This window comes from Barbatula barbatula, assembly GCF_947034865.1.
Source record: "Barbatula barbatula genome assembly, chromosome: 3".
Lineage (NCBI taxonomy): Eukaryota > Metazoa > Chordata > Actinopteri > Cypriniformes > Nemacheilidae > Barbatula > Barbatula barbatula.
This window is the reverse complement of record NC_136764.1, coordinates 17,279,219-17,303,493: the sequence shown is the minus strand read 5'-3', so window position 1 is coordinate 17,303,493 and position 24,275 is coordinate 17,279,219. Positions and strand designations below refer to the sequence as shown.

Here is a 24,275-nt window from a genome sequence, read left to right as displayed (position 1 = left end):
TGACAGACTGTCTCTCCTCATCCCTTATTAGTCACGTCACCTGAGCCTCAACGCTGAACTTCTCAGCTCTGACTCATCCTGCACACGGATGCACAAATAAGATATAAATGTAAGATGCAACACAAACCTTTAACGTTTAAGTTTAACTTAAACACAACATGCCATCAATATACCACAATGCCTTGTCAGTCCTGCACATGTGCATGAGGAGGTCAGTAACAGTCTTTAAAATGAAAGGCTTCGCTAAGGGCTATGTAAACCCTGCGGATTAACACAATCAGATTAGTTCAATCGCTCGAGTTTGTCTGAAGCAGCAAGTTTGGCTGTTGTGTTTCCATGAATATCATGGACTGCAATATATTTAGTTTTTCATGTAAATGTTGAGGAATTCGAACCTTTTCAGCACTGAGGTAAGTCATAACTAAGTTATAACTGATATACTGATATTCTTCTCTTTTAGTCATGACTTAGTTTAAATTTGTCTTTGTTCATACAGTAATGCACGTTTGCTGTCAAAAGTACAGTTTATAGCTCTCAGATTGTTTCAGTAAAGTTTTGAAGCTGTACTACTAGTAAATTAAAACAGCTGTGATTGTAGATATAGCATATAATGTGGTTGTTAGTCATTCTATTATACCACTTATGTATTGTGTCTAACCTTAATGAACACACTGTACACAATATAGTGTTTATGTCTGTCTGTCTGTGTTAGGTTTTGTAAGATTTAACATTTGTATGTCAACCTGAATTCAAAGAGCTTTAATTAGTATTTGTGTAAAAAGATTATGGCGGAAAATTAGATGCCTTACAGACATAATAACAGCTCACGTCTGTACCTTGGAGCTTTGTGTCCCTCCAGTAGACTGGAAATAGCTCAGTGGTTTAGTGCTAGGCCTAAATTTTCCTTTAAACATGTGTGACTTAATTATACATGACGAACTCAAAGTTTCTACGTTTGAAATTGACTTTTTTATATCAGAGTTCCTTTTTAAAGCATAGGCTATATGATTAAATAGACATGGGCTCATATGTAAAGCTCTAATAGTGCTAGAAACGCATGATCACATCGTTCCAGCCCATGTCTAATCACTAAAAATACAGTAAAGCAGTTTTGCCTTTGACAGTATGTGGTTGTTAGTTTTGGTGTGTGCGGTTTCAGGTTCATCACAGTTTGGTGATCCAACAAAGGGTGAAGTTCTGGAGCGATGAACACAAGCAGCCAGATCCGTCTGCTCCTCTGGAAGAACTGGACACTCCGCAAGAGACAAAAGGTACAATTAGCCCATTCACTGAGATACAAAACAATCATCATAAGCTGTACTTTCCAAAGCCTCAACGCAGCATCTATTTTGAGTGCCCTGTTTATATCACGTGACACAAACCTCAGAAATTCAGTTCAAGCTCAGGCACAACACTCACATGGCACACAACACCATAATAAAAGGTCTTGTGAAATTCCAGAGTAGGCCTGTTTGTTACAATACGTTTTTTTAAATTAATTCTTTAAAATATGATTATAAGTAACAATACATTTTACTAATATTATTTGTTTAACATCCGAACAGCAAAGCCATTGCTGATATACCCATTGTCAAAAAAAAACATTAGGTCTGACTTTTTCTTTGTTTCTCTTTTCGTACGTGAACAGGTTCGCTTCCTGGTAGAGATTCTGTGGCCTATCATTTTATTCATTGGACTAGTGTGGCTACGTGGAGCCAATCCCTTGTATCGCCAACATGAATGTAAGAATTTGATATTTTTAGTTTAGTGTAATAATATAGCATTTCCGGTCCACAAGCCGTGTCTCTAGAGTGCTTATATTTGGTACAGTTTTGTATCTGTTCACTTGTCCTACCTTGATTCTTCCCCTATAAGGTAATGATGGGTTGTTCCAGCCCATGGTTGGGTCAAATATGGACAGTTTCTTGATTGATTTAAACCAATAGTTTTGCGTTTTTCCACATTTTATATAATTATAAGTTCAAACAACCCAGCATGTTTTAATGTAAAGTTTGCAACATTGTCAGAATGTTCTCATAGGAGAATATTTTTGTGTCCATATAGTGTCAGAATTACATTTCATTATAATATAACTCTTGCTCGTGTGATATAATTCTTGGCTAACAGATCTACTTTAAATGAGAATGTTAAAACAATTTGACAGTTCCAGTCATTTCACCAGTTGTAAATAATCTATTAACGTCTTTCTTTCTGTTGAAGAACTTGCTCATCTTGTTTGTAAATGCAGGTCATTTTCCGAGCAAGGCTATGCCCTCTACAGGAATCCTCCCTTGGATCCAAGGTATTTTCTGCAATGCCAATAACCCTTGTTTTCGTCACCAAACTCGAGGAGAGTCGGCTGGGGTTGTTTCCAACTACCATAACTCTATGTGAGTCAAACGCTATTCAGAAAAGCCTATAGAATCGTAATATCTGAAAGATTTAGCTCTGACACATTTCAATTATGAAGAATAATGTTTAGATCATTGCTGTTTTTCAAGAGGTTTAATATCTCTCCACTCAAATTGTTATTTTATTTGGTATTACTTTGGAGTGCTACATCCAAAAATGAGGTGAAGTTGTTAATCATACATAAAGCTGCATGTCCCTTATCTGCATTCTCAGACTGGCACGCTTCTACGCAGACTCTCAGGAGCTCCTGTTCAATGACACAGAGTTCCATCAGCTAGGTCGTCTATGGCAAGAAGTCTCTATCATGAGCAACTTCATGGAGACACTGCGCACCAATCCTGAACTGGTGGCAGGTGTGTACGGCGGAATATTTTTCTGCTCTCTGACCCACTAACCCTTCCCTCAGAATAACTTGATGAGATCTCTTTTAATGGATCTGAATGATGGATGGAGAGAGTGGGCATTTCCTCTCTTATACTTCCATACCTGTTTCCATTTCCTGTTCCTTTAAATGGGTCGACGACTGACTCGGAAAGTGAGTGCAATCCAGAGTTCCTGTGAGGGGTTTTTTATCTGGTTATTTTGCCAAACAGGATGCGTTTTCCTTGATCGACATATTTTGTTGGTACTGTAATAACATCTTTTATGAAAATTATGGGATAGGCTGGTAAAAACTGATTTGATTTTCATTCTTCTGCAGAAGAATAGTATGGAATCTTGCGATCGGGGAACCAGTTCAATTTGGAATAAAATTCTTTCATTTCTCTTTAACTTCAGCCATAGGCCAAATCTTGAAAAATGTTGTTCCAAGACAAACAAAGACTACAGAAAAATGCTTTACTCTAAATAATCACTGTCATCTTTTATTGCCTTATACTATTTAGTTTTATGATTTTAGTTTAATAAAATATTTGATTTGTACCAGTAGCAGCTTGAGCAAATTAGAGATGAAAATGTCAGCACTTTCTGTACACATGACTTGCACGCTGTGACCTTTCAGTATTTTCTGTTGATTGACACGTCCTGTCAGAAAGGAATTCAGTACTCAAGTGTTCCTGTGAGCCACTTTGTCATTCTTACCGTGAATACATGTCAAAGCCCTACACATGTTGTTCAGCAGATGCCTGCTGTTAAGAGCGCTTCATTCAAGAAGTTGTGGAATGTATTTGTTTTATATCCTGTGTATATAGGTCATAGGGACGATTGTATTTTTTCAAACCTTTCGGAGATATGGTTTGTATAGTTTAAGAATAAATACATCCAAGAATAATTCTCCAAATCTCAAATCATTCAATTTCTTTCCCTCTTCTCCTTTAGGTAAAGGGCTAAAGGTTGAGCACATCCTCAAGGACGATGAGCTTCTGACATCATTCCTGCTGAGGGACGCTGGACTTTCACAGGCTGTTGTAGATGATCTTACGAATGCAGAAGTGCGGGTGGAGCAAGTAAGCCCGAGTAATACTTCTGCTTTACTAAAAACAGATAACCTGCTTCTGTTTTGAGGAATTTGTTTTTAGAAATGTGATTTTTTTTTTCTAGCCAAAAGTGTGCAAACTTGATGTTTTCAAAGATACAGCAAAATGTAGTGGATTTACGGGGTATTGTCTTGGCACTCACTGGCTCTAAAAACCCTTCCTGAGGTTTTATGTCACTGTCTTAGTGACGCAAGTCTTTTGTTTTCATGTTGGCCTCCTTCACATATGTAATTTATAGACATTGCCTCAACAGAATCATCAATCTGAGGCTCTTAAGTGGGCTGCTTTGATCCGATATCTGAGTTTCTGCAACACCATTTATTATAATGTATACAGATCCATAATCCTGGCTCTTGAATACAATAGTACAACATTCCTTTTAGTAATTTCAAGGTCTGAAGAGTCAGGAATCTATACATTTAAGGATGTTCATGCATGCACATATTCAGAAGGTTGTGGTTTTATTCTGATTTGGCTCTTTCTGCTGTGTGTCCAGTTTGCATATGGAGTCCCAGATCTGACTCTAAAGGACATCGCCTGCAGCCAGGCTCTTCTAGAGCGATTCATCATCTTCCCCAGCCGCAGAGGGCTGTACGGGGTCCGGAACGCCATGTGTGCTCTTTCCCAGCAAAGGCTACAGGACATTGAGGACGTGCTTTACGCCAACATAGACTTCTTTAAGCTCTTTAAGCTGGTCAGTCATAACACTGTGTGATGATGATACAATCTGACCATGTTTGACAACTGATTTGATTTGGGATTTCACAAATCCCTCCCTGTTGAAAGTAATGGAACATGACTTTATGTTGTCACATTCAGGTTCAACTGGTCTTAATAATCAGTTTCCACGTGAACATGTCAGGACACGTCCCCCTGGGTGGCAAAACACCCAGCAAAATGGCTGAGGAGAATAGGAGAAACAAAGAAACCGGGACTAAAACATGCCATTATTTGCTGAAATTACAAGCCGCTGGACTCAATAGTGATCTTTACGACCTCTCCACGACTTAAAAATAAATCAGGTCTTCCTGAACTCTGAAATGTTGCGCAGAATTGTGTTTCCTGATATTGCAAGAGTCATTTTGCTGAGTGTTTTGCCCCCTCAGGGGCGCGCACTCTGGCGTGCTAGCGTTGTGTTTACGTGGTAAAGTGACGACACATCCATACCCTCTATTGATAATTGAGAACTGGACTGGTTAAAAGGTCCAATGTATGAAGTTTATATGATCTAGTGGTAAGTTTGTGGCTCACTCCCTTTCAAAGCACTATGGTGGATAACACATGACTAAGATGTCGTCACATTTTTGCTTCTTTGTCGAAGGAGATTTATGAAACGTGCGGTGTACTGTATGTAGATAGAAATAGCTCATTCTAAGGTAGTAAAAACATAACACTTCATATGTCTTAAAACACCTCTGAACACATAGTTATGTATATTATATTGAGTTATATTGGGTTTCTGTTAATAGATCCTATACTTAGGGTTAGCAATTGCTAATATATAAAATAACTCAAACGTTTACATTTAGGCATTTAGCAGACACTTCTTTTCATGATTTCTCACAGTTCCTAATATTGGAAATAACATCCAAATATAGAACATTGCTTTACCCATGGTTAAAAGTGACTTAAACCTGGGCTCTATAAATAACCCAGCGCAGTGGGTCACAGAGTAATATGTGTTATTGACACACAGCACATGTTAGCAGGTCGTGCACACTGTACTAGGAATCAGAATATTGAGCCAGGCCTACTTATCTGTTGTTAGATGTCAGGAGGACAACAATATGACTCTATATATTGTTCACCTGTCTGTTTCTTTTGTCTTCTGCTTTGAGTGCTTCACTCTGGGTTAGGTAGAAGCAGATGGTACTGTAGTGTTAACCTGATGACACACTACGTGGCCTTTTTAACTAATCAGATTAAATGGGATACACTCTCATGTGGTTTAAACTGCAATGCACTTGCAAACAGCAGATTTGCTTTCTCTCATGATGATGTTGGTTTTTAAACACAAGTTTCTGACTCAGTGCATTGATTAGACGGTTTCAGCGGCAACAACATGAGCGTTATGTGGCCCAAACTTAACTTCCAGTAGACCTCTGCAAAGAATCATTGACCTTAAAACAATTAAAATGCAAGAACATTTTTAAATATTTTAAAAATTCCCGTAGGGAAATTGTTAGATAATATAATTAAAATGTACGATAAATTAGATATACATTTGTTATTGTTAGTAAGTGTATCTGTCTATTTGTCTTCATTTTGGTTTAGTTGCCCATGGTGCTGGATAGACACTCAGCTGGGATAGACCTGCACTTCTGGGGACGAGTTCTTTCAGCAGTATCTGACAAGCTTCAGGAGGTAATAATGCCTGACAGCGTTCAGTTCTTCTCCTTCATTCTAGAGCCTTATTTTAGCATCCAGGAAACTTTTCGCTTCCCTTTCACTCTTCAGCTTAATCTCAAGGAGAGATTCCCGGAAAGCGTGTGTTACATCCTAGTGTGATTATAATTGTACATTTGAGGTTGAACAAGTCACAAATATCTCATTTTGTGTATGCGTATGAGGTGAAAAGTGCTTATATGACCAACTCCGCAATAAATGTAAATAAATGCATGCATGCGATCACATCTCTGTTGAAAGGACATTCCACTGAGCCTACATCCTGTAGGTGGAACCGAATTCTTTCCCTGATTGGGTGACAGAAATCCTGGCCAACAATTGCTATCAACCGTCACTACATCCATCTCCCCTGAGTGTGTGTGGGTCTGTATGTGTGTATGTATCAATGGGGAATTCGGGAGGAAATTATTTGTTAAGCCCTCCGCAGTCGAGCAATGACTCATTCTTCATACTAAAAGCCTCCGTGGAAATCATAATGTTTTCTCCTAGTTATCTTGACCTGGTTTTACGTACTGTGGTATTTGCGGTGTGCATTGGAGTTCATGATCTGTTAAAAAGTGCTGGATCTCATGTTCGTGTGATAGCCTGCTGGCCTCATGTATTGATAAAGAGTAGTGCTAGCCTCCAGAGATGAATATAAGTGTAACATCTGGAAAAATCTATCTCTTCATCTGTGAGAGGATATCTGCACCACCCAGGAATTCTGTGTGATTAATGTCCCTCAACCCAGTGTAAACATTAAAGATAACGTCAGATGAGAATATGTTTTTAAATACTCTACTTTATATTGTTTTCGTGGTTAAGCTCTCTCTTGAGAAACGTATGCTGAATATATGATTTCACTCTCCAATCCTGTACACAGCAGTGGATCAAACACACATTTACTGGAGGGAAGATATTTGTATTGAATTAGTTTTGCTCTATAAATAATGTATAGGTTTTATTTTTAGTTGACTGCTGCAGAACAATTGTGACTAAGTTTCACTACAAGTAAGGTCTCCTTGTTGATTTAAAACTCTAAATGTTTTAATCATAAATTCCTGAGTGCAGCTGTAATGCATCAGAGGAGAACTGGCCCTCCCGGCTGAGACTGGTTTCTTCCAAGGTTTTTTCTCCATTTGTTCGTCATTGGAGTTTTGGTTCTTCGCCATTGTGGCGTGTTGGCTTGCTCAATGTGAGACTGCTGATATTAGATTAGTTTAGGGTTCTGTAAAATCCATTAACATTGCTCTATTAGAATGGTATTACTCTTTCTACAATAGCATGACTATATTGTATTCTACATTTTCTGTGTTTTTCCTGTAAAGCTGCTTTGAAACAATGCAACATTGTAAAAAGCACTGTATAAATATAATGAAATTAAACTCAACTGAACTTAAATAAAGTTTCAGGTTCCCAAAATGTTATCTTTATGCTAAGCATTCCTGTAGCAAATATAACTCACTACCTTGCTAAAACTCATCATAGAAGTATCAGTACTCTACCAAAGCCAAATGAAATTTGACATAAATTGTGGCATGAATTTAAATTAAATGAATGGTTTGTGTGCTTTTGGTCTTTCTTATTCATACGCCATAAATTCTTACTAAAACCACTTTCACAGCTTGCAGAGAGGCAGAGTTCCAAAGACTTGATGCAGGTGATGTCCTCCATCCTCCAACCAGGAGGCCCCTCTTCCTTCAGCCAGTTGATGTCCACTGTGTCAGATCTGTTCTGTGGTTACCCTGAGGGTGAAGGCACCCGGGTCTTCTCTTTTAACTGGTATGAGGACAACAACTACAAAGCTTTCTTAGGCATCAACAGCTCCAGGGGACACGGCAGCTACAACTATGACAAGACTGCAAGTAAGAGCGCTTTCAATCCATCTCTCCTGAGTCATACAGTATTAGGTGACCTGTTATTTGTAATATCTGGCATGTGAGGTGCGCATTTGAAATATGTTGTAATTACAGAGACCAGAAGGCATATGTTCAGTTTACATGGTTTTGTCGTGTATTGGACATATCTACTTCTAAGAATGTGATATTATGTTACGTCCACAAGAAAACTTGGTGAAGCAAACATATCCCTTCTTGGTCATGTACACACACATTCTCTAACTTGTCACTCTGTCAACCACAGCCCCATTCTGTAATGCACTGATGCAGAACCTGGAGTCAAACCCTATTACGAAAATCGTGTGGAATTCAGTGAAACCTCTCCTGATGGGAAAGATCTTATACACGCCAGACTCCCCTGCTGTCAGAAAAATAATGAAGAGTGTAAGAAAAAATATCCTATCACTTAAACACATGCACAGTAAATGTAACCTTTGATAATGTAATAATACAGCCAGTCCATGTGCGGACATTCCAGTTACAGTTTAAGAAAATAAATAACACAAATGCTTGAAATAGCTGTGACCTTCAGCAATGACGTTTCTGTATTTCTTGTTTCAAATTATTTCAAATGTTAAATCATCCGGCATAAAGAGATAGCATTGTTAGTTCATGTTAGCTAATGGTAACAAATGGGACTTTATTGTAAAGTCTTACCAATAACTCTTATGATCTCTTATTTAAATATTATTGCATGGACGGACCTATGGCCCCAATTCTTGTTTAACAAAATATTTTGCATTCAGTAACACATGCATTGTGCTTGTTTTTGTGTTCTCTAGGCCAACACTACGTTTGAGGAGCTGGAAAGATTGCTGAAGATGGGGAGGGCCTGGGAAGAAGTAGGACCCCAGCTCTGGGATTTCTTTCAGAACAGCGTCCAGATGAACATGATACGGGTAAAACCGGTTTCTTTATGTCTCAGACACACACGCGCATACACACACCTCCTGACTTTTTTTTGTTACTTTTGTTACAAGTTCAACAATCTCCTGAATACATTGTTTATTGTTCTCTTTAGTTTACCTTGTGATTGCGTGGGATTATATATTCACACGATATGGAATTTATCCGAGATTATTCTGCAAATCGTCTTTGTCAGATGTTAGATTAGCAAAATATGATGAAAGTTTTTTGTATTTAGTTACGTGATTATACAATTGTGTACTATTAGAATGTATTGTATGGCATGACAACAAACACCACACCCGTATGTTTTTGTTTAACAGTTTAATTCAACAGTATCAACATCAATGAGGTCAAACACTCATGATGGGTAATGAGGCCCGGAGTTCCAATTCATTCTAAAGGGGCTTAACGGGGTCAGGATTGGGTTTTATGCAGAGCTATATTCTTCGTCACCAAACCCAAGAACATTTCTGTGAGGATCTCATGCTGGAACAGAAAATGTCTTTTAGAAGGGAACTCAGCTGCAAAATTCTGCCATGAATTTCTCACCCTCAAGTCGTTGGACAAGCCTAGCACATCCGTTCACTTTCTCAATGCAAATGAAGATAGTTTTGATGAGGTTTGGGAACTTTCTGACTCCCGCCCATAGACAGCAACGCAACTGCCATTCTGCGCTTTTAAATTCAGTTGCGTTGCTGTCTATGGCAGGAGTCAAAAAGTTCCCAAACCTCATCAAAACGCATGTCCTAGCTTGTCATATGACTTGAAGGAAAGTCATTTTTTGATATTTCATTTTTCTGCAGAGTTCTCTTCCTTTACTGTACAGGCAATGTAATAATTATAATGTAAACATAACTACTGTATGCTGTAGCATTATTATGTGACTTCACTAGAGTTACTGCAATCACCAAACTAGTTATTTAGAAGAAAGTTTTCACAAATTTTGCAAGATTCTGTTAATATTTTCCAGTGCAGCAAAATATGGGGTTCATTTTTATTACCAAAATGCGCATGCTCCTTTTCATCCCCACTGCAGGACACATTCAGAAACCCCACAGTGATGGACTTCCTGGACAGGCGTCTCAAAGACACAGATTTCACGACAAAGGACATCCTTTCTTTCCTCCACAATGGGCCAGAGGAGCACAGATATATAAACATGAATAACTTTGACTGGAGAGATGTCTTCAGGCTCATTGACGAAACCATTCGAACGATCAACCAGTACAGTGAGGTGAGACCATCCCTGCTTCCGAAACTGCCTCCGTCCATACTATATATTGGATGAAAATCAATATTATGTCCAGAACCTCAGAATGCAAAAACCAGAAATCCCGGATGGTGTATTAATGTAAATGTCAATAAAAATAGCAAAGTAAGTGTTCTTATAAATGTCCCATCAAATGTATTTCTCCTGACTTAATTAGGTTTTTAACACTTCCTATGTACAGGGTGTTGTTAATAGGTCAAAGAGCATATGGGTCACATGACAATAAAGCATGGTGGATGCAGTATGTCAGAAATACTACTCCCACTCATACCATATAGAATGTACTGTTTTTAAGGTTGATAGGTAGGTACTTCATTTAAATCAGTATACGCAGTGTCACAGTATGCGATTTTGGATGCCGCTTGTGTTTACGTCTGATGAACATCATAATGTTTTAATGACACATCAGTGTACATGATTCTGCTATGCTAAATTTCCTGTTTAAGTTTTGTTCCAGTATGGACCGGGAGGCATGCATACGTGTCTTCTGCATTCGCATTTATAATACATGCGTATGAGCGGCCCAACCCTTCGTTCCGGCCACATACGTTAGCGGCCCACTGGGAAAACGCCTGGACCAGATGGCCACTCCACCACTAGTATAAAGTATCTCCTCAAACCAGCACTGGTCTGTTCCACACTCCACAGAAAGAGACTCTTTAGCTCTGAGCACTACAGTTTTAATTCTGCAGAGTGCTGATGGCTCTCAGCACATCACCACGAGAATGACCACTTAGCACGGCTATACAGAGCCCACTGGGCCAGTTGGGTGAAAGGGAAAAGAAAAAGCAAGCTGTCAACAGCATGCAGGCCCCTCTTTTGTATGATTGTGATTAAGAGGGGAGTGGGTGGGAGAGACACCCTTTGCCAGCGCTGTGTTGTTTTTGCGGCAGGGGTGTTCATTGACGAATGAGGGGGCAAATCGCTTAGCTTCTCTCTGGTACGGTTTTACCTCACCGCCTGGACCTTTTCGAAAGCCGGAGGCCTCTTCCCGCAAATTGATTAGAGTGGAATGGTGATGGTGGGAGAGGGCTATCATAGAGCGGCGCAGCCCCCCCTTTGTCTGGATCAGAGCCTATTAGCTATAGTTGTCACCACTAAGACTGACTGAAACTTTAGATGTTATTGTGAAGTGCTGCACCCTTATAAAGAAATATTTCTGTCGGTTAAAGACTTTGCTTATTTTGGTGGTTTTGTTGAGATGATCTCAAATGTATTGCCTGTGAAGAACATGTGTAGTAGTGCCCCAAGAGAACATATTAGTTCTATGGGGGGTCCCATTGAGTCTTTCAATTCACTTGTGTATTCAGACCTCTGGTGGCATTATACAGTATTGTGAATGACTTAGATATGGTCCACATGGAGGCCTCTCAGCTGTAGTGTGGTGGCGTGTTCACTCAGCTATTGTCCGGACGATCTCTAGTGAAGGGCCAACATAGGCTCTGTTATTTTCCCATGTAAGTGGAGAGCTTCGAGAATGAGAGGCCCACTGTATGGAGACAGTGGCACAAATGCACATACCAATGGGGGTTTGCCAAGGCATGTATCACTGTTTCTATTATGCATATTAATAGTTTAAAGATTTGAATAAAATCATATAACACAGTAATAATAATAAGTTAATATAATAATGTGGAGATTTTAGCATGAAGCGGTGAGGTTCGAATTGCATTCAGCTCCATCCCCCCATCCCTTTCAAAGCACTATGGTGGCTCTCACAGGACAAAGATGTCGTCACGTTTTCACTTCTTTGCCAAAGGATAAAAGATATTTATGAAACAGGCTTCTATAGAGCATTTTGTCAGTTTTGTGCTACTGTAGAAACAACATGACGAATTTCATGCAAGTGGACCGCTGTGTATGTAGATAGAAATAACTCATTCTAAATCTAATAAAAACATAACGCTTCATTATCTACATAATGGTTTTATACACCTCTGTAAACATAGTTATGTTTATTATATTGCGTTTCTGTCAATAGATCCTCCAAAAAATCACACAGCACCTTTGAATTTGACTCTCACAAGCCTTACCTGTATACACATACATGTTCTATATTGTGTCTTATTTCCTCACACTGACACTATCCCTTTATCTCATCAGTGTATAAGCCTGGATAAGTTTGTGGGTCACATGGATGAAAACCTGATGACACATCAAGCTCTCCACCTGCTGGGGGAGAATAAGTTCTGGGCGGGCCTGGTCTTCATGGACATGTACCCCTGGACCACAGACCTGCCGCGTCACGTCAAGTTCAAGATCCGAATGGACATTGATGCAGTGGAACGTACCAATAAAATCAAAGACAGGTGAATCACAGCATCCATGAGTGGCATCATTGCTGAGTCATTGTTTACCTCAACTAATAAGTTCATGAAGTCTTAAATAATGTAATAATGTAAGGTTGAATATAGAGCTGAATTAACCTCTCGCCCATCAGACATTTATGCTGGATCATGGTGCAGCATAATTTAAAAAGTATCTCAATGGAATAGAGGGACAGTTGAAAACTATTTATTATGTTTAATCTGATTTCTTCTCCATTGTGCTCAGGGCCGAGGAACTTTAAAGAAACATTAGATTTAGGCTTTCATCTCAGCCTTTTACAGTACATGTTGAGATACATATTTCATATCACATTTGATTGTGTAAGACGAGACTGAAATAAGTTCTTATAATTGTTTGTTGTGACCCAACTAACTATTGTTATTGTGCCATACGAGACAGAGTTCTTCATTTGTGTGAAAAGTGACACCGGTCATTTGCACTATGGTGAACACTAAACATGCCTGCAGGTGTAAGACAGGTCAGATCTCAGTGTATTGAGACAAAAAGTCAGAGATTGAATGACACTGTGGGCCTGTGGGTTCATTGTGTTGTCATTATGTGGGCATAATACAATGCGCAGCCAGCCTAAACAAACAGTGTTAATTAAAGTACAAATCGTGATTTATGGATCAATGTTGATGTATATCATTTAAGTGTAACACTATGAAAATTTTACCAAAGCAGAGTAAATAAAGTGCAGTGGAGCCCAAAAATATATGAACCCTTAAATCCCACTTTTGTAGGTGAAAATTTCATTTGGTTACAAAATAAAGTTGCGGAAAAAATTAAGAGAGAGTTTTCTGATTTTACAATTTATAGCCATGGGTTTAAGTAAAATGGTCAATTTTGTTTCATTCTGTGAACTAGAGACAACATTTCTCACAAGTTCTATGAAAATATAGTTTATTTGCCTTTATTACAAAACATTAGTGAAAATAACTAAAATATTCAGTATTTATTCTCAAATAAAGTTCATAAACAAAATAAAACGAATAGGCCTATTTTACATGTATTTTGGGATCAGTTAAAAAATGAACACGGAATAAACCTCTTTCATTGTCTCTCACATTGCTGTTGGATAACTTTATCATTTCTGATGTTCTGATGTTCAAATTCAGCAGACACCTAAATGGAATGACCACAATACATGTAAAAATACTCAAAACTTGAGTGGTGTCTTAACTTTGTTCACAGTTAAAACAAGTGGTGTCTGCAAATGATTCCTCGGCTAAGCTATTAAACAAGTCATTGATTAAACCTACGAACTTGTAATAAGCTTGCCTTTGTTTTCCTCTCAGATACTGGGACCCTGGTCCCAGGGCAGACCCTGTGGAGGACCTTCGCTACATCTGGGGAGGTTTTGCTTACCTGCAGGATATGATTGAACATGGTATCCTCAAGTTACAGACAGGTCATGACTGGCCATCAGGTGTTTACCTGCAGCAGATGCCCTACCCCTGCTATGTGGATGACATGTGAGTGATGATGAAATTTAAACGGCAAATAAGAACTAAAATTACCTCCGATAACGGCACCTGCTAAAGACAAAAATCCTTCCTTATTCAGTTCAGTTTCACAATTACGCTATATTCTGATTTTGTGTGTGAATGCAATGAAAAAACTATCCCAGTGTTTAATGGAACATGTTTGGTTTGTTTGATCAAGGTTTATGCTCACCCTAAACCGCTGTTTCCCCATCTTCATGGTGCTGGCCTGGATCTATTCTGTGTCTATGGTGGTGAAGAGTATTGTGCTGGAGAAGGAGATGAGACTGAAGGAGACTTTAAAAGCTATGGGCGTATCTAATGGAGTCATCTGGTACACCTGGTTCATTGACAGTTTCCTCATGATGGCCATCAGCACTGTTCTGCTCACTGGAATTATCATGGTGAGGAGAAAATGTGCTTACTTTGAAAACTTGTTTATTATTGATGTCAGTCTTTATCAGGATTGTTTTATTGTGACACCTGGGTGTATGTTGTTACTATTCTGTCTTGCTTTTTCTGACTAAGTCCAATGCTTACTTTGACCCAATATTGTAGTTCTTGCTAATAGAGCTAAACCAGCTTAAAAGGAAATCGATAGAAACATTTTCCTAAGTTGCTACAACATGACTACAACAACATCATGACTTTTCATAACACCAAAGAACAGCTGTATCTATCCAGATAGGTCAGTAATGTTGGTTATTCTCCTCAGGCTGGAAAAGTGCTGAATTACAGCAATCCCATCATCCTCTTCCTGTTCCTCCTCACATTCACTGTGGCCACTATCATGCAGTGTTTTCTCATGAGCGTGTTCTTCAACAAAGCCAACCTGGCTGCGGCTTGCAGTGGCATCATTTACTTTACTCTTTACCTGCCTCACATTTTCTGCTTTGCCTGGCAGGACCGCATTACCAAAGACATGAAGTTAGCCGTGGTGAGTTCTACCTTTGGTTTTTGAACTCACCAAACCTGTTTTTTGTCAAAAGGCAGTATAAACCCTCAGAGTTCAGTCAATGTCTTTAAGTTGTCAGAATATAAAAGTCCTTAGAATCTTACATGTCTGCATATTGCGTTCTAGAGCTTGCTGTCTCCAGTGGCTTTTGGCTTTGGCACAGAGTATCTGTCCCGCTATGAGGAGCAAGGCCTGGGTCTGCAGTGGGACAATATTGGCACAAGCCCACTCGATGGCGACGAGTACTCCTTTTTTACCTCTATACGCATGATGCTGTTAGATTCAGTTCTCTATGGTGTCTTGGCTTGGTATCTCGACAATGTTTTTCCAGGTCAGGTTCTTTCATTATACTGTATTTGTGTGTTAAATATGTTTTAAGTGTTTAATAACTAATAGAGAACATACGTTTGAATGCAAAAGTATAATATTATTTATTCATATCATATTACTTGCATTTCAGGCCAGTATGGCATTGGTCGGCCATTTTACTTCCCGCTGCAGCCCTCGTACTGGCTAAAGCTGACACCCCCACCATCAGAGAAGCCTGATCCAGGTTTGCGTAACCTTACATTCTATAGGCATCTGTCTTTATTTCTGGGTTTACTACATGGTACGTTACATTCATTTTGAGAACACACCTTTTCACAATGTTTCTCTGTAGGGCCTGAGGAACCTCTTGTAGATTACATGGAGAAGCAGGAACACATGGAGTATGTTGGTAGTTCACCAGAGCCGAGAGAATGCAACGGTTCCACCAGTAAGCAATGCAAGCACAGGGAGAAAAGAGAGAGGAAGGAGAGGGAGCGCGAGGAGCAGTTAAAGATGCAGGATGAGGGAGAGATTGAGCAGGAGGAGACACAGCCTGTGCAGACTGGTAAGAATCTGTGTTAATTGTTTTGACAGCTCACCCATAAAAAACTAATTCTGTAGTTGCTTCTTCACTCTCATGTCATTTATGACTCTTTCTTCTGTGGAACACAAAATAAGATATTTTAGGAAATCTGTCAGTGGTTTTGTGTCCATACAATGGAAGTCAATGGAGTCCGTTGTTGTTTGTTTACCAACATTCTTCAAAAAATCTTCTTTAGTGTTCTGTAGAAGAAAGAAATGTCATTGTAATTAAACGGGAGGCAGGAAATGATAATAATTTCAGTTTCTGGGTAAACAATCCTTTTAACCTAGTTTAGCTATGCATATTTAGGGAAAAACGAATTCTGCGAATCAGGGCTTAAATTAGCACAATTACCTTAAATTATTAATACTTATGTATGCTTTGTCGTATGTTAGGTAATTTCTTTGTTGTTTATGTGACTGCTTTCGGTAAATTCTTAAGTAAAGTTCAGTCAATTCTAAAGTAAAGTTTTGTCATTCCAGCCGTATTTCAAATGTATGAATTTATCAGGAACCACTTCTTTCTGCCCCACCCTTCCTCAAGTTGTTCCAAACCTGTATAAAGTTATTTGTTCTGTTGAAAGATATTTGGAACAATGTTAGTAACTGAAATTTCCAGGACATCGACTACCATATTAGAAAAGAATATTGTATATATTTTTGTTCTGTTGAAAACAAAAAACGATATTTTGAAGACTTTAGGAAAGCAAACAGTTTTATGGTACCATTTACATTTTTCATACTATGGTGGTAAATGATGTCCCAGAACTGAAAATTGCTAACACTTATCTCTATCTTTCTCCGTGTTCAACAGAACAAATACATTTTTACAGGTTTGGAAAAACTTAAGGGGGAGTAATTGAAGACTGAAGAATCTTCATTTTTGGGTGACCTATCGCTTTAAGACACAACCTTGGAAAGGAATGCATTGCTGATTTTTCAAATTGTTTCAATTTACAAACCATTGCTGTGCATCTGACCTGTTATGAATACTGACATTCAGGCTTGTTTGATTGAGTGTCTGTATGGGTCTTGTCCCCACAGGGAATCCATTCTTTGAGTCAGAGCCAGACGGGTTGTTAGCAGGAGTGTCAGTGCAGGACTTGGTAAAAGTCTATTCTAAATCTTCAAGGCCTGCAGTGGATTGTCTCAACATGAACTTCTATGAGAGCCAGATTACTTCTTTCCTGGGTCACAATGGGGCAGGGAAGACCACAACCTTGTGCGTCCTTTGGTTTTCTACATAGATGTCAATGACATGCAAACAAAACTGCCATTAAATCTCTAACATAATAGATGCTTTTTAACATATCTCACATCAGGTCCATAATGACTGGATTGTTCCCGCCCACCTCTGGAACTGCTTACATATATGGCAGAGACATTCGCACAGAAATGGACGCCATTAGACAATCGCTGGGCATGTGCCCCCAGTACAACATTCTTTTTAACCAGTGAGTCTGTTTTCTGCACAAACCGACATAATGACACACTGTATAATGATTCGTTACTCAATACGATTGCTGTAAGAATTCACGTTGATCAAACATGTATGTTCTATTCCTAATTGATGTATTGGATCCAACACCCACATCAGTCTGACCGTAGAGGAGCATATTCTCTTCTACTCTATGCTGAAGGGTCGGAGTCGCAGGGAAGCGGAACGGGAGGTCGAGGACATGTTGGTGGATCTGGGATTGCCTCATAAAAGAGATGAGGAGGCACAGAATCTTTCCGGTGGGTCTGAATGTGAACGTAGAACAAAGGCCTTATTGATAGCTGATCTGGGTTAAGGGTATACATTAAACTTCTCATAGGTAAAAAGTAGTTTCTTCCAGCAAAAAAGGTATAGCACAAAAACAATGATATTTGAGCTTTGACTCTCTGTTTAGGGGGTATGCAGAGGAAGCTTTCAGTGGCTATGGCTTTTGTGGGCAGCTCTAAAGTCGTCATCTTGGATGAGCCTACTTCAGGAGTGGACCCCTATTCTAGACGCTCGATATGGGACCTGCTGCTCAAGTACCGTACAGGTGCCGCCACCTTCTGGCTAAAGTGCACATTACAGGCTTACATTAATGCTCACAACATAGCTTTTCATAATTCAATTTGTCTTGACAACAACCCAAACTGTTGAACTCTCCTTATTCTAAAAACATGAAAGTCTCTATGATCTCTTACACACACTCTTACATTTTACAGGACGCACTGTAATACTGTCCACTCATCACATGGACGAGGCAGACCTGCTGAGTGACAGAATCGCTATCATCTCTAAAGGTAAACTGCACTGCAGTGGCTCTCCTCTCTTCCTGAAGAACTGCTTTGGAGTGGGTTTCTACCTCACAGTGGTGCGTCGTATGAACGACAAGCGCAAGAAAGAGGTGATGCTCTGGTCAAGATCTCTCACAGTAGGCTAGTTACTCTAAACCTAGGTATTAAACTTTGGCACACTTGTGTCCTTAGCAATCTCATATCAATACCCTTGATTATGTTCATGATGAGTTTTTTTGACTGTGCTCATCAGAATGAGTGTGACTGTGCATCCGAGTGTTCCTGCACATGCTCCACCTGCACTAAATATAAAGGGGAGAGTCAGACAACGCAGCCTGAGAGAGTTCTGGACGGTCAGTCTACTCAAACACTTATATAATCAGTAATGTACTGTAATAGTCTCTCAGTTGATCCCTGTTTTTTTCCATCTCTCTGCAAAGGGAACGTGGATAGCATCACTACCCTGATTCATCACCATGTACCCGAGGCGAAGCTAATAGAAATGATTGGTCAAGAGATGACCTACCTGCTGCCAAATAAAGGTTTTAAACATCGTGCTTACGCCAGCCTGTTCCGAGAACTGGAGGAAACACTGGGTGACATGGGCCTCAGTAGCTTTGGAATATCTGACACCTCACTAGAGGAGGTTGGATGACATTTGAAGCTGTATTTTGCTTGTTACCGTGATATTGTTTTTTGTAGATATTTGTTCTAAGCATATAGATCCTGTTAGGTGTAAAATGTGTCTTTAAAACACTGACTCTGACACAGAACTAAGCAGTCGTCACGTTTTCGCTTCTTTGCGTAATACGAATTTGTATGCCGATAAAAATAACACATTTGAAGGTAATAAAAACATAACTATTCATTATGTAAGGTATTTATACACCTCTGAAGACATAGTTATGTACAGTATATTATATCGCATTTCTTTCAATTGAAAAAAATACACACTTGAACTTTAACACACTCTTTTTAACACACTCTTCAAATGGTTGAACATTTGCAAATCCCACAAACAAACATGAAGGATGACCGATTGTTATGATTTATGAAAGAAGATTAAAATCCTGGAAAAAAAAAGAAAAATCAAGGTTTTCACCTGACAGTGACAATGTTATGCGTATGCTGTATGTAGAAATCTGTGCTCTCTAATGATATATGAAATTCTATATCTAGATTTTTCTGAAGGTTACAGCAGATGGAGAGGCAGCTAACAGTTCTGTCACACCAGGTAAATAAAAAAGCCATTATAACTCTGATATACCATCATCGGCACAACAACAATGTTTTTCAACACTGGGCCAGAATTGAAAAAAATATCTACATATGTAAAATATAATATTCATAAAACATGTTTACAGTTCACATAGGAAACTTGGAATAACAAGTTAAATTTAACAGATAACCACACACAGTCTACAATAAGATCCAATGAATGATTTTAATGCTAAATGTTTTCTGTCAAGTGTTTTATTAAACCTACATTTGAAGGAATCCCGAATGATGCTACTGTAAATGATCTTAAAACGCACCCTTTATCATTCTTAAAGCAGACGCACTTTTCTGAGGTCTGTGACTTCTTGTTTGATTGTGTTATCCCCTGCCCCCTCAGAGCAATGGATGCTACAACAGAGGAAAAATGGCAATGGTGTCTTGGGGCACAGTGCAGCCACTAATAATGGCCCAGAAGGTGAATTAAGATTTCAGAGCTCAGCTTTGCTTAAGGCTCATTCTACGACATTATTGGAAAGTCCCGCTTTCAGGCTCAAATTAAGATGAGGTGCTTTGCTTTAAGCAGAGATAAAGCATTTCAAGATCACTCTTCACAGCAGCGGCTTTGCATCCCGATGAAACACCTACCTGATCCAGCCTAATGTTTGCTGGTTAGTTCTAGATTGTTAAAGGACTAGCCTGATAGGTTGCAACTGGTTCCTGGTTAAAATAGTGGTGAAGTTCCTCAACTAATGCAGGCTTGCTGGTTTTGCATTTCGAGCTGGCCAGTTATCAATGGTTTATCTATCAAAACTGCAGTCTGGGATCCAAAATAACAGTTTTGATATACTTTTGCTATTCTTGAAGTTATTAAAATGTACCCTCCTTATGCACCCTGGTTTGCAGAAGCGAATGATATGGGAAACCCTGCAGAGTCGGACAACTGTGGCGGTAAAGCATCCAGGCAGGTTAAAGGATTTAGTTTGGTTCTACAGCAGTTTCAAGCCCTGCTGGTCAAGAGATTTCATCACGCCACACGTAGCCACAAAGATTTCCTTGCACAGGTAGGTGTCTGAGTCACTTCTGTTATCTTCTGTAGCAAGTAGTACTTTGAGTGTCTTTAAAACATGGACTTTTAACAGGTTGTGCTACTTATATTGGTTCCACTTTACAGTAAGGTTGTGTTTAGTAACTAACAATAAACTATACTTTAGAATTTATTAATATTAGTTCATGTTAATCTCAGCATTTACTTGCACATTAAAAAAAAATAAGAGTTGAAAACATTAGCTACACAGTGAAGTCACATGAAGGATTGTATTGGCATTAACTAACACTAACAAATATGTGACCATGGACCACCAAAACAGTCTTATGGGTAAATTTTTCGAAACTGAGATGTATACTGTACATCACCTGAAAGCTGAATACATTTTCTATTGCTGTATGGTTTGTTAGGATAGGATAAATTGTGGGTCTTAATGCTCGAAATTCTGTTGGAGGCTTTAATACAATGTTTTTTTGTTGCTGTTGTTTGTAGATTGTTTTGCCAGCCAGCTTTGTGCTGATCGCTTTAATCTTCACCATGATTGTTCCACCATTTGGAGAATATCCAAGCTTGACTGTCTCTCCATGGATGTATGGAGCCCAGTTTACATTCATCAGGTGAAAACTCACACACAAACGAGCCCCTTATAAAACAATCAGTCTTTTTGGAGATGTCATGCATTTTTTTTTTCTGTTCTTCTGCATCTCAGTAATGAGCAGCCATCTCATCCAAAGATGAAGTACTTTGTACAGACGTTGTTGAAAGACCCTGGCATGGGAACACGCTGTATGGTGAATCAGCCATTGGGGTGAGTTAGTTTTATTCTTAGAAAGGAAAATAAATGTTATATTTCTAGCCAATGAACACAAATTTATACTTTTATCATTGTCCACTTTGAAGGGGCGCAAGATCTGGGAATAAATCCCATTTGTTTGCTTCATAGAAAATGTTAAGCAATGACAAATAACATGCACATAATGTCATTAACTTCAAAACGAATCAAGTAACTGCAACACCTGTAATCCCAAAGAGAGACTCAGCATTCTGAGAAGTGGCTGTTGATATACAAACAAAAATCACTGCTCGGTGACGCATTCTGTCTACACTGTCACACTACCTGCGTATTTCATATGTACTGTATATATTTATATAATGTACTATGTGCACAGGGACCTCTTTACCTGTCTGAACACAAGCTCAGATTGGGAAGCGCCTCCAGTATCTCCTGAGGTCAGCAACATCTTATTGAGTCCCGTGTGGAACGTGAGAAACCCCTCCCCATCCTGTCAGTGTAGCACAGATTCAAAGCTCACCATGCTGCCAGTGTGTCCGGCTGGAGCTGGTGGACTGCCACCACGCCAGGTCATCTGGATTTTGAAATAGTGATTATTAAAAGGTATTTATGCTGTGAAACCTTGAAATGTAATATGTATGTTTGTGTCATAGAGAAAAGAGCCGACAGGAGGTATCTTGCTTGACCTGACATATAGAAACATCTCTGACTACTTGGTGAAGACTTACCCCAGTCTCATCAAGACCAGGTGAGGCGATAAAGAAGTTAAAATGCGTTGGAAAATGTTATGTTCATGTAACGTTTGATAGTGACTGCTGTTTTTCATCATATGCAGCTTGAAGAGCAAATATTGGGTGAATGAACAAAGGTAAAGTTAGTCAAATACCCACACATCACAATCTTGCTGCAGGATTTTGAAGTAGTTCTGTATTCAATTTATCTTTCGCAGGTATGGTGGACTCTCAGTTGGGGGGCAACTGCCGATTCTTGATGTGGACCCTGAGGAGATCCAGAACGTTCTTTCCCAGCTTGGACGTATGCTGAATATTTCAGGGGTAAGTTATTCTGTTTGCTCAATTAGAATATGTATCAAATTATGAGGCATTTTACAACATTAAACACACAAAGCATTGAGTATGAGTGATTTCTTATGTTTAGGGTCGCAATTCGAAGTTAGCCATGCAAGAAATAGGAACTTTCCTGCGCTACATGGAGAGCGAGTACAATGTTAAGGTACTGTATGCTAATCCAACTACTCTACGTGTATGTAAAAATACAGTGTCGACATACTTTTTGAACTGAACTCAGTCACAGTTAAAATTCTATTGCATATATATGAATTTTTACAAATTTGATTAGAAATGATCTGAAATGATGACAGAAATGATATTGGTAATCCAAATACTTTTTAAAGTGTTGATCGATATATAAATTGTTGTATTTCAAAACTATTGAAATACATTTATTGTTTGAGTATTGTTTGAAATAAACTGTATGTAGGTTAAGTTGTTTGTCTCTATCTGGTGAAGACTTGATTATGTTCTCTTTTTCAACATGGTACAGGTGTGGTATAACAACAAAGGTTGGCACGCCATGGTCTCGTTCCTAAATGTGGCTAACAATGCTATTCTGCGAGCAAATTTGCCACCTCACGTCAATCCGTCAGAGTACGGCATTACTACCATCAACCACCCGCTCAACCTCACGAAAGAGCAGCTCTCAGAGGTCACTGTGTAAGTGATATCACTTTACGGACTGTTTCAGTCAATCAGCCTCATTCAAAACTTTGAGAGAGTTTAAGAATCTGTTTTGGATGGTAAAGCTTTGACTTTTCCACAGTCTGACCACATCAGTGGATGCAGTGGTGGCCATCTGCGTCATCTTTGCCATGTCCTTCATTCCAGCCAGCTTTGTTCTCTACCTCATTCAGGAACGCGTCACCAAGGCCAAACATCTGCAGTTTGTCAGCGGAGTCAGTCCTCTGGTCTACTGGCTTGCCAACTTTTTCTGGGACATGGTGAGATTGATCAACATTGTGTGTTACAGCATTGGTTCTGTTTTATGTCTCTGATTAGTCAATTGTGGAAATAATTTTTGGATTGCTGCTTGAAAGCTCATATCTCTCATATTGCATTTATTTGTGTCAGATAAACTACTCTGTCAGCACGGCGCTGGTTGTGGGTATTTTTCTGGCTTTTGACAAAAAATGCTACACATCGCCCACCAATCTCCCAGCACTGATTGCTTTACTAGGTCTCTATGGGTAAGTCTATGGATTATATACTCTTTATGAGCTACATATTATGTGCTATATTGGACTACATTAAAAAGGCCGGCCAAATAGTGATTTCTGTTTATGTTGTATGTAGGTGGTCGGTGACGCCTATGATGTACCCCATGTCTTACATCTTCAGTATCCCCAGCACAGCATACGTGTCGCTCTCCTGCATTAACCTGTTTATCGGTATCAACAGCAGTGCCATCACCTTCATCTTAGAACTCTTTGAGAACAATAGGGTAAAGTCACAATCACTCCTCTTTTCATAATTCTCACACAAAATGATTGTTTTGCTTAATGATGCCTTTAAAAGTACATACAGAAGATACATTGTTTTATTTAAAATCCATGTTCCTTGTGTTAAAATTGGCTTTTTGTCCTTTAAATTCAGTCTTTGCTGATGTTTAATGCGGTGCTGAAGAAGGTGTTGCTGGTCTTTCCTCACTTCTGTCTCGGCCGAGGTCTCATTGATATGGCCATGAATCAGGCTGTGACTGATGTCTACGCCCGTTTTGGTGAGTCTGTCTTTAAAGTCCAGAAGTTGCGATCGTTTTTACTTCTGTATTTTGATGCATTTTCGAGTGAAATGGAATTTCTAATGAGAAAAATTGTGGCCGTGGCTTTTGTCTTTCTCTGCGATTTGATGTATAAAAACACCCGTTG

The 24,275-nt window shown here is 39.1% G+C and overlaps 1 protein-coding gene across 2 annotated transcripts in view; it reads left to right on the top strand.

Moving 5' to 3' along the window:
- Positions 1–19: 19 nt before the first annotated feature.
- The window catches only part of abca4b (ATP-binding cassette, sub-family A (ABC1), member 4b), a 31,149-nt gene continuing 6,893 nt past the window's right edge, over positions 20–24,275 (top strand). The window contains exons 1-41 of one of the 2 annotated variants that reach the window (XM_079452662.1): positions 20–410; positions 1,160–1,271; positions 1,649–1,742; positions 2,249–2,390; positions 2,626–2,765; positions 3,730–3,857; positions 4,384–4,581; positions 6,162–6,251; positions 7,897–8,137; positions 8,415–8,554; positions 8,953–9,069; positions 10,116–10,313; positions 12,453–12,658; positions 13,976–14,152; positions 14,343–14,565; positions 14,877–15,098; positions 15,243–15,447; positions 15,577–15,669; positions 15,778–15,990; positions 17,052–17,229; positions 17,330–17,461; positions 17,605–17,744; positions 17,900–18,037; positions 18,207–18,388; positions 18,532–18,631; positions 18,719–18,924; positions 19,458–19,512; positions 19,894–19,971; positions 20,400–20,557; positions 21,034–21,158; positions 21,251–21,349; positions 21,711–21,903; positions 21,988–22,082; positions 22,170–22,202; positions 22,284–22,389; positions 22,493–22,567; positions 22,898–23,067; positions 23,174–23,351; positions 23,482–23,597; positions 23,704–23,851; positions 24,004–24,127. In XM_079452662.1, coding sequence (XP_079308788.1) covers positions 1,206–1,271; positions 1,649–1,742; positions 2,249–2,390; positions 2,626–2,765; positions 3,730–3,857; positions 4,384–4,581; positions 6,162–6,251; positions 7,897–8,137; positions 8,415–8,554; positions 8,953–9,069; positions 10,116–10,313; positions 12,453–12,658; positions 13,976–14,152; positions 14,343–14,565; positions 14,877–15,098; positions 15,243–15,447; positions 15,577–15,669; positions 15,778–15,990; positions 17,052–17,229; positions 17,330–17,461; positions 17,605–17,744; positions 17,900–18,037; positions 18,207–18,388; positions 18,532–18,631; positions 18,719–18,924; positions 19,458–19,512; positions 19,894–19,971; positions 20,400–20,557; positions 21,034–21,158; positions 21,251–21,349; positions 21,711–21,903; positions 21,988–22,082; positions 22,170–22,202; positions 22,284–22,389; positions 22,493–22,567; positions 22,898–23,067; positions 23,174–23,351; positions 23,482–23,597; positions 23,704–23,851; positions 24,004–24,127 — 5,722 coding nt within the window. In that variant the 5' untranslated portion in view covers positions 20–410; positions 1,160–1,205. The remainder of the gene's footprint in view (positions 411–1,159; positions 1,272–1,648; positions 1,743–2,248; positions 2,391–2,625; positions 2,766–3,729; positions 3,858–4,383; positions 4,582–6,161; positions 6,252–7,896; positions 8,138–8,414; positions 8,555–8,952; positions 9,070–10,115; positions 10,314–12,452; positions 12,659–13,975; positions 14,153–14,342; positions 14,566–14,876; positions 15,099–15,242; positions 15,448–15,576; positions 15,670–15,777; positions 15,991–17,051; positions 17,230–17,329; positions 17,462–17,604; positions 17,745–17,899; positions 18,038–18,206; positions 18,389–18,531; positions 18,632–18,718; positions 18,925–19,457; positions 19,513–19,893; positions 19,972–20,399; positions 20,558–21,033; positions 21,159–21,250; positions 21,350–21,710; positions 21,904–21,987; positions 22,083–22,169; positions 22,203–22,283; positions 22,390–22,492; positions 22,568–22,897; positions 23,068–23,173; positions 23,352–23,481; positions 23,598–23,703; positions 23,852–24,003; positions 24,128–24,275) is intronic. The other variant, XM_079452661.1, reaches the window with a different exon arrangement.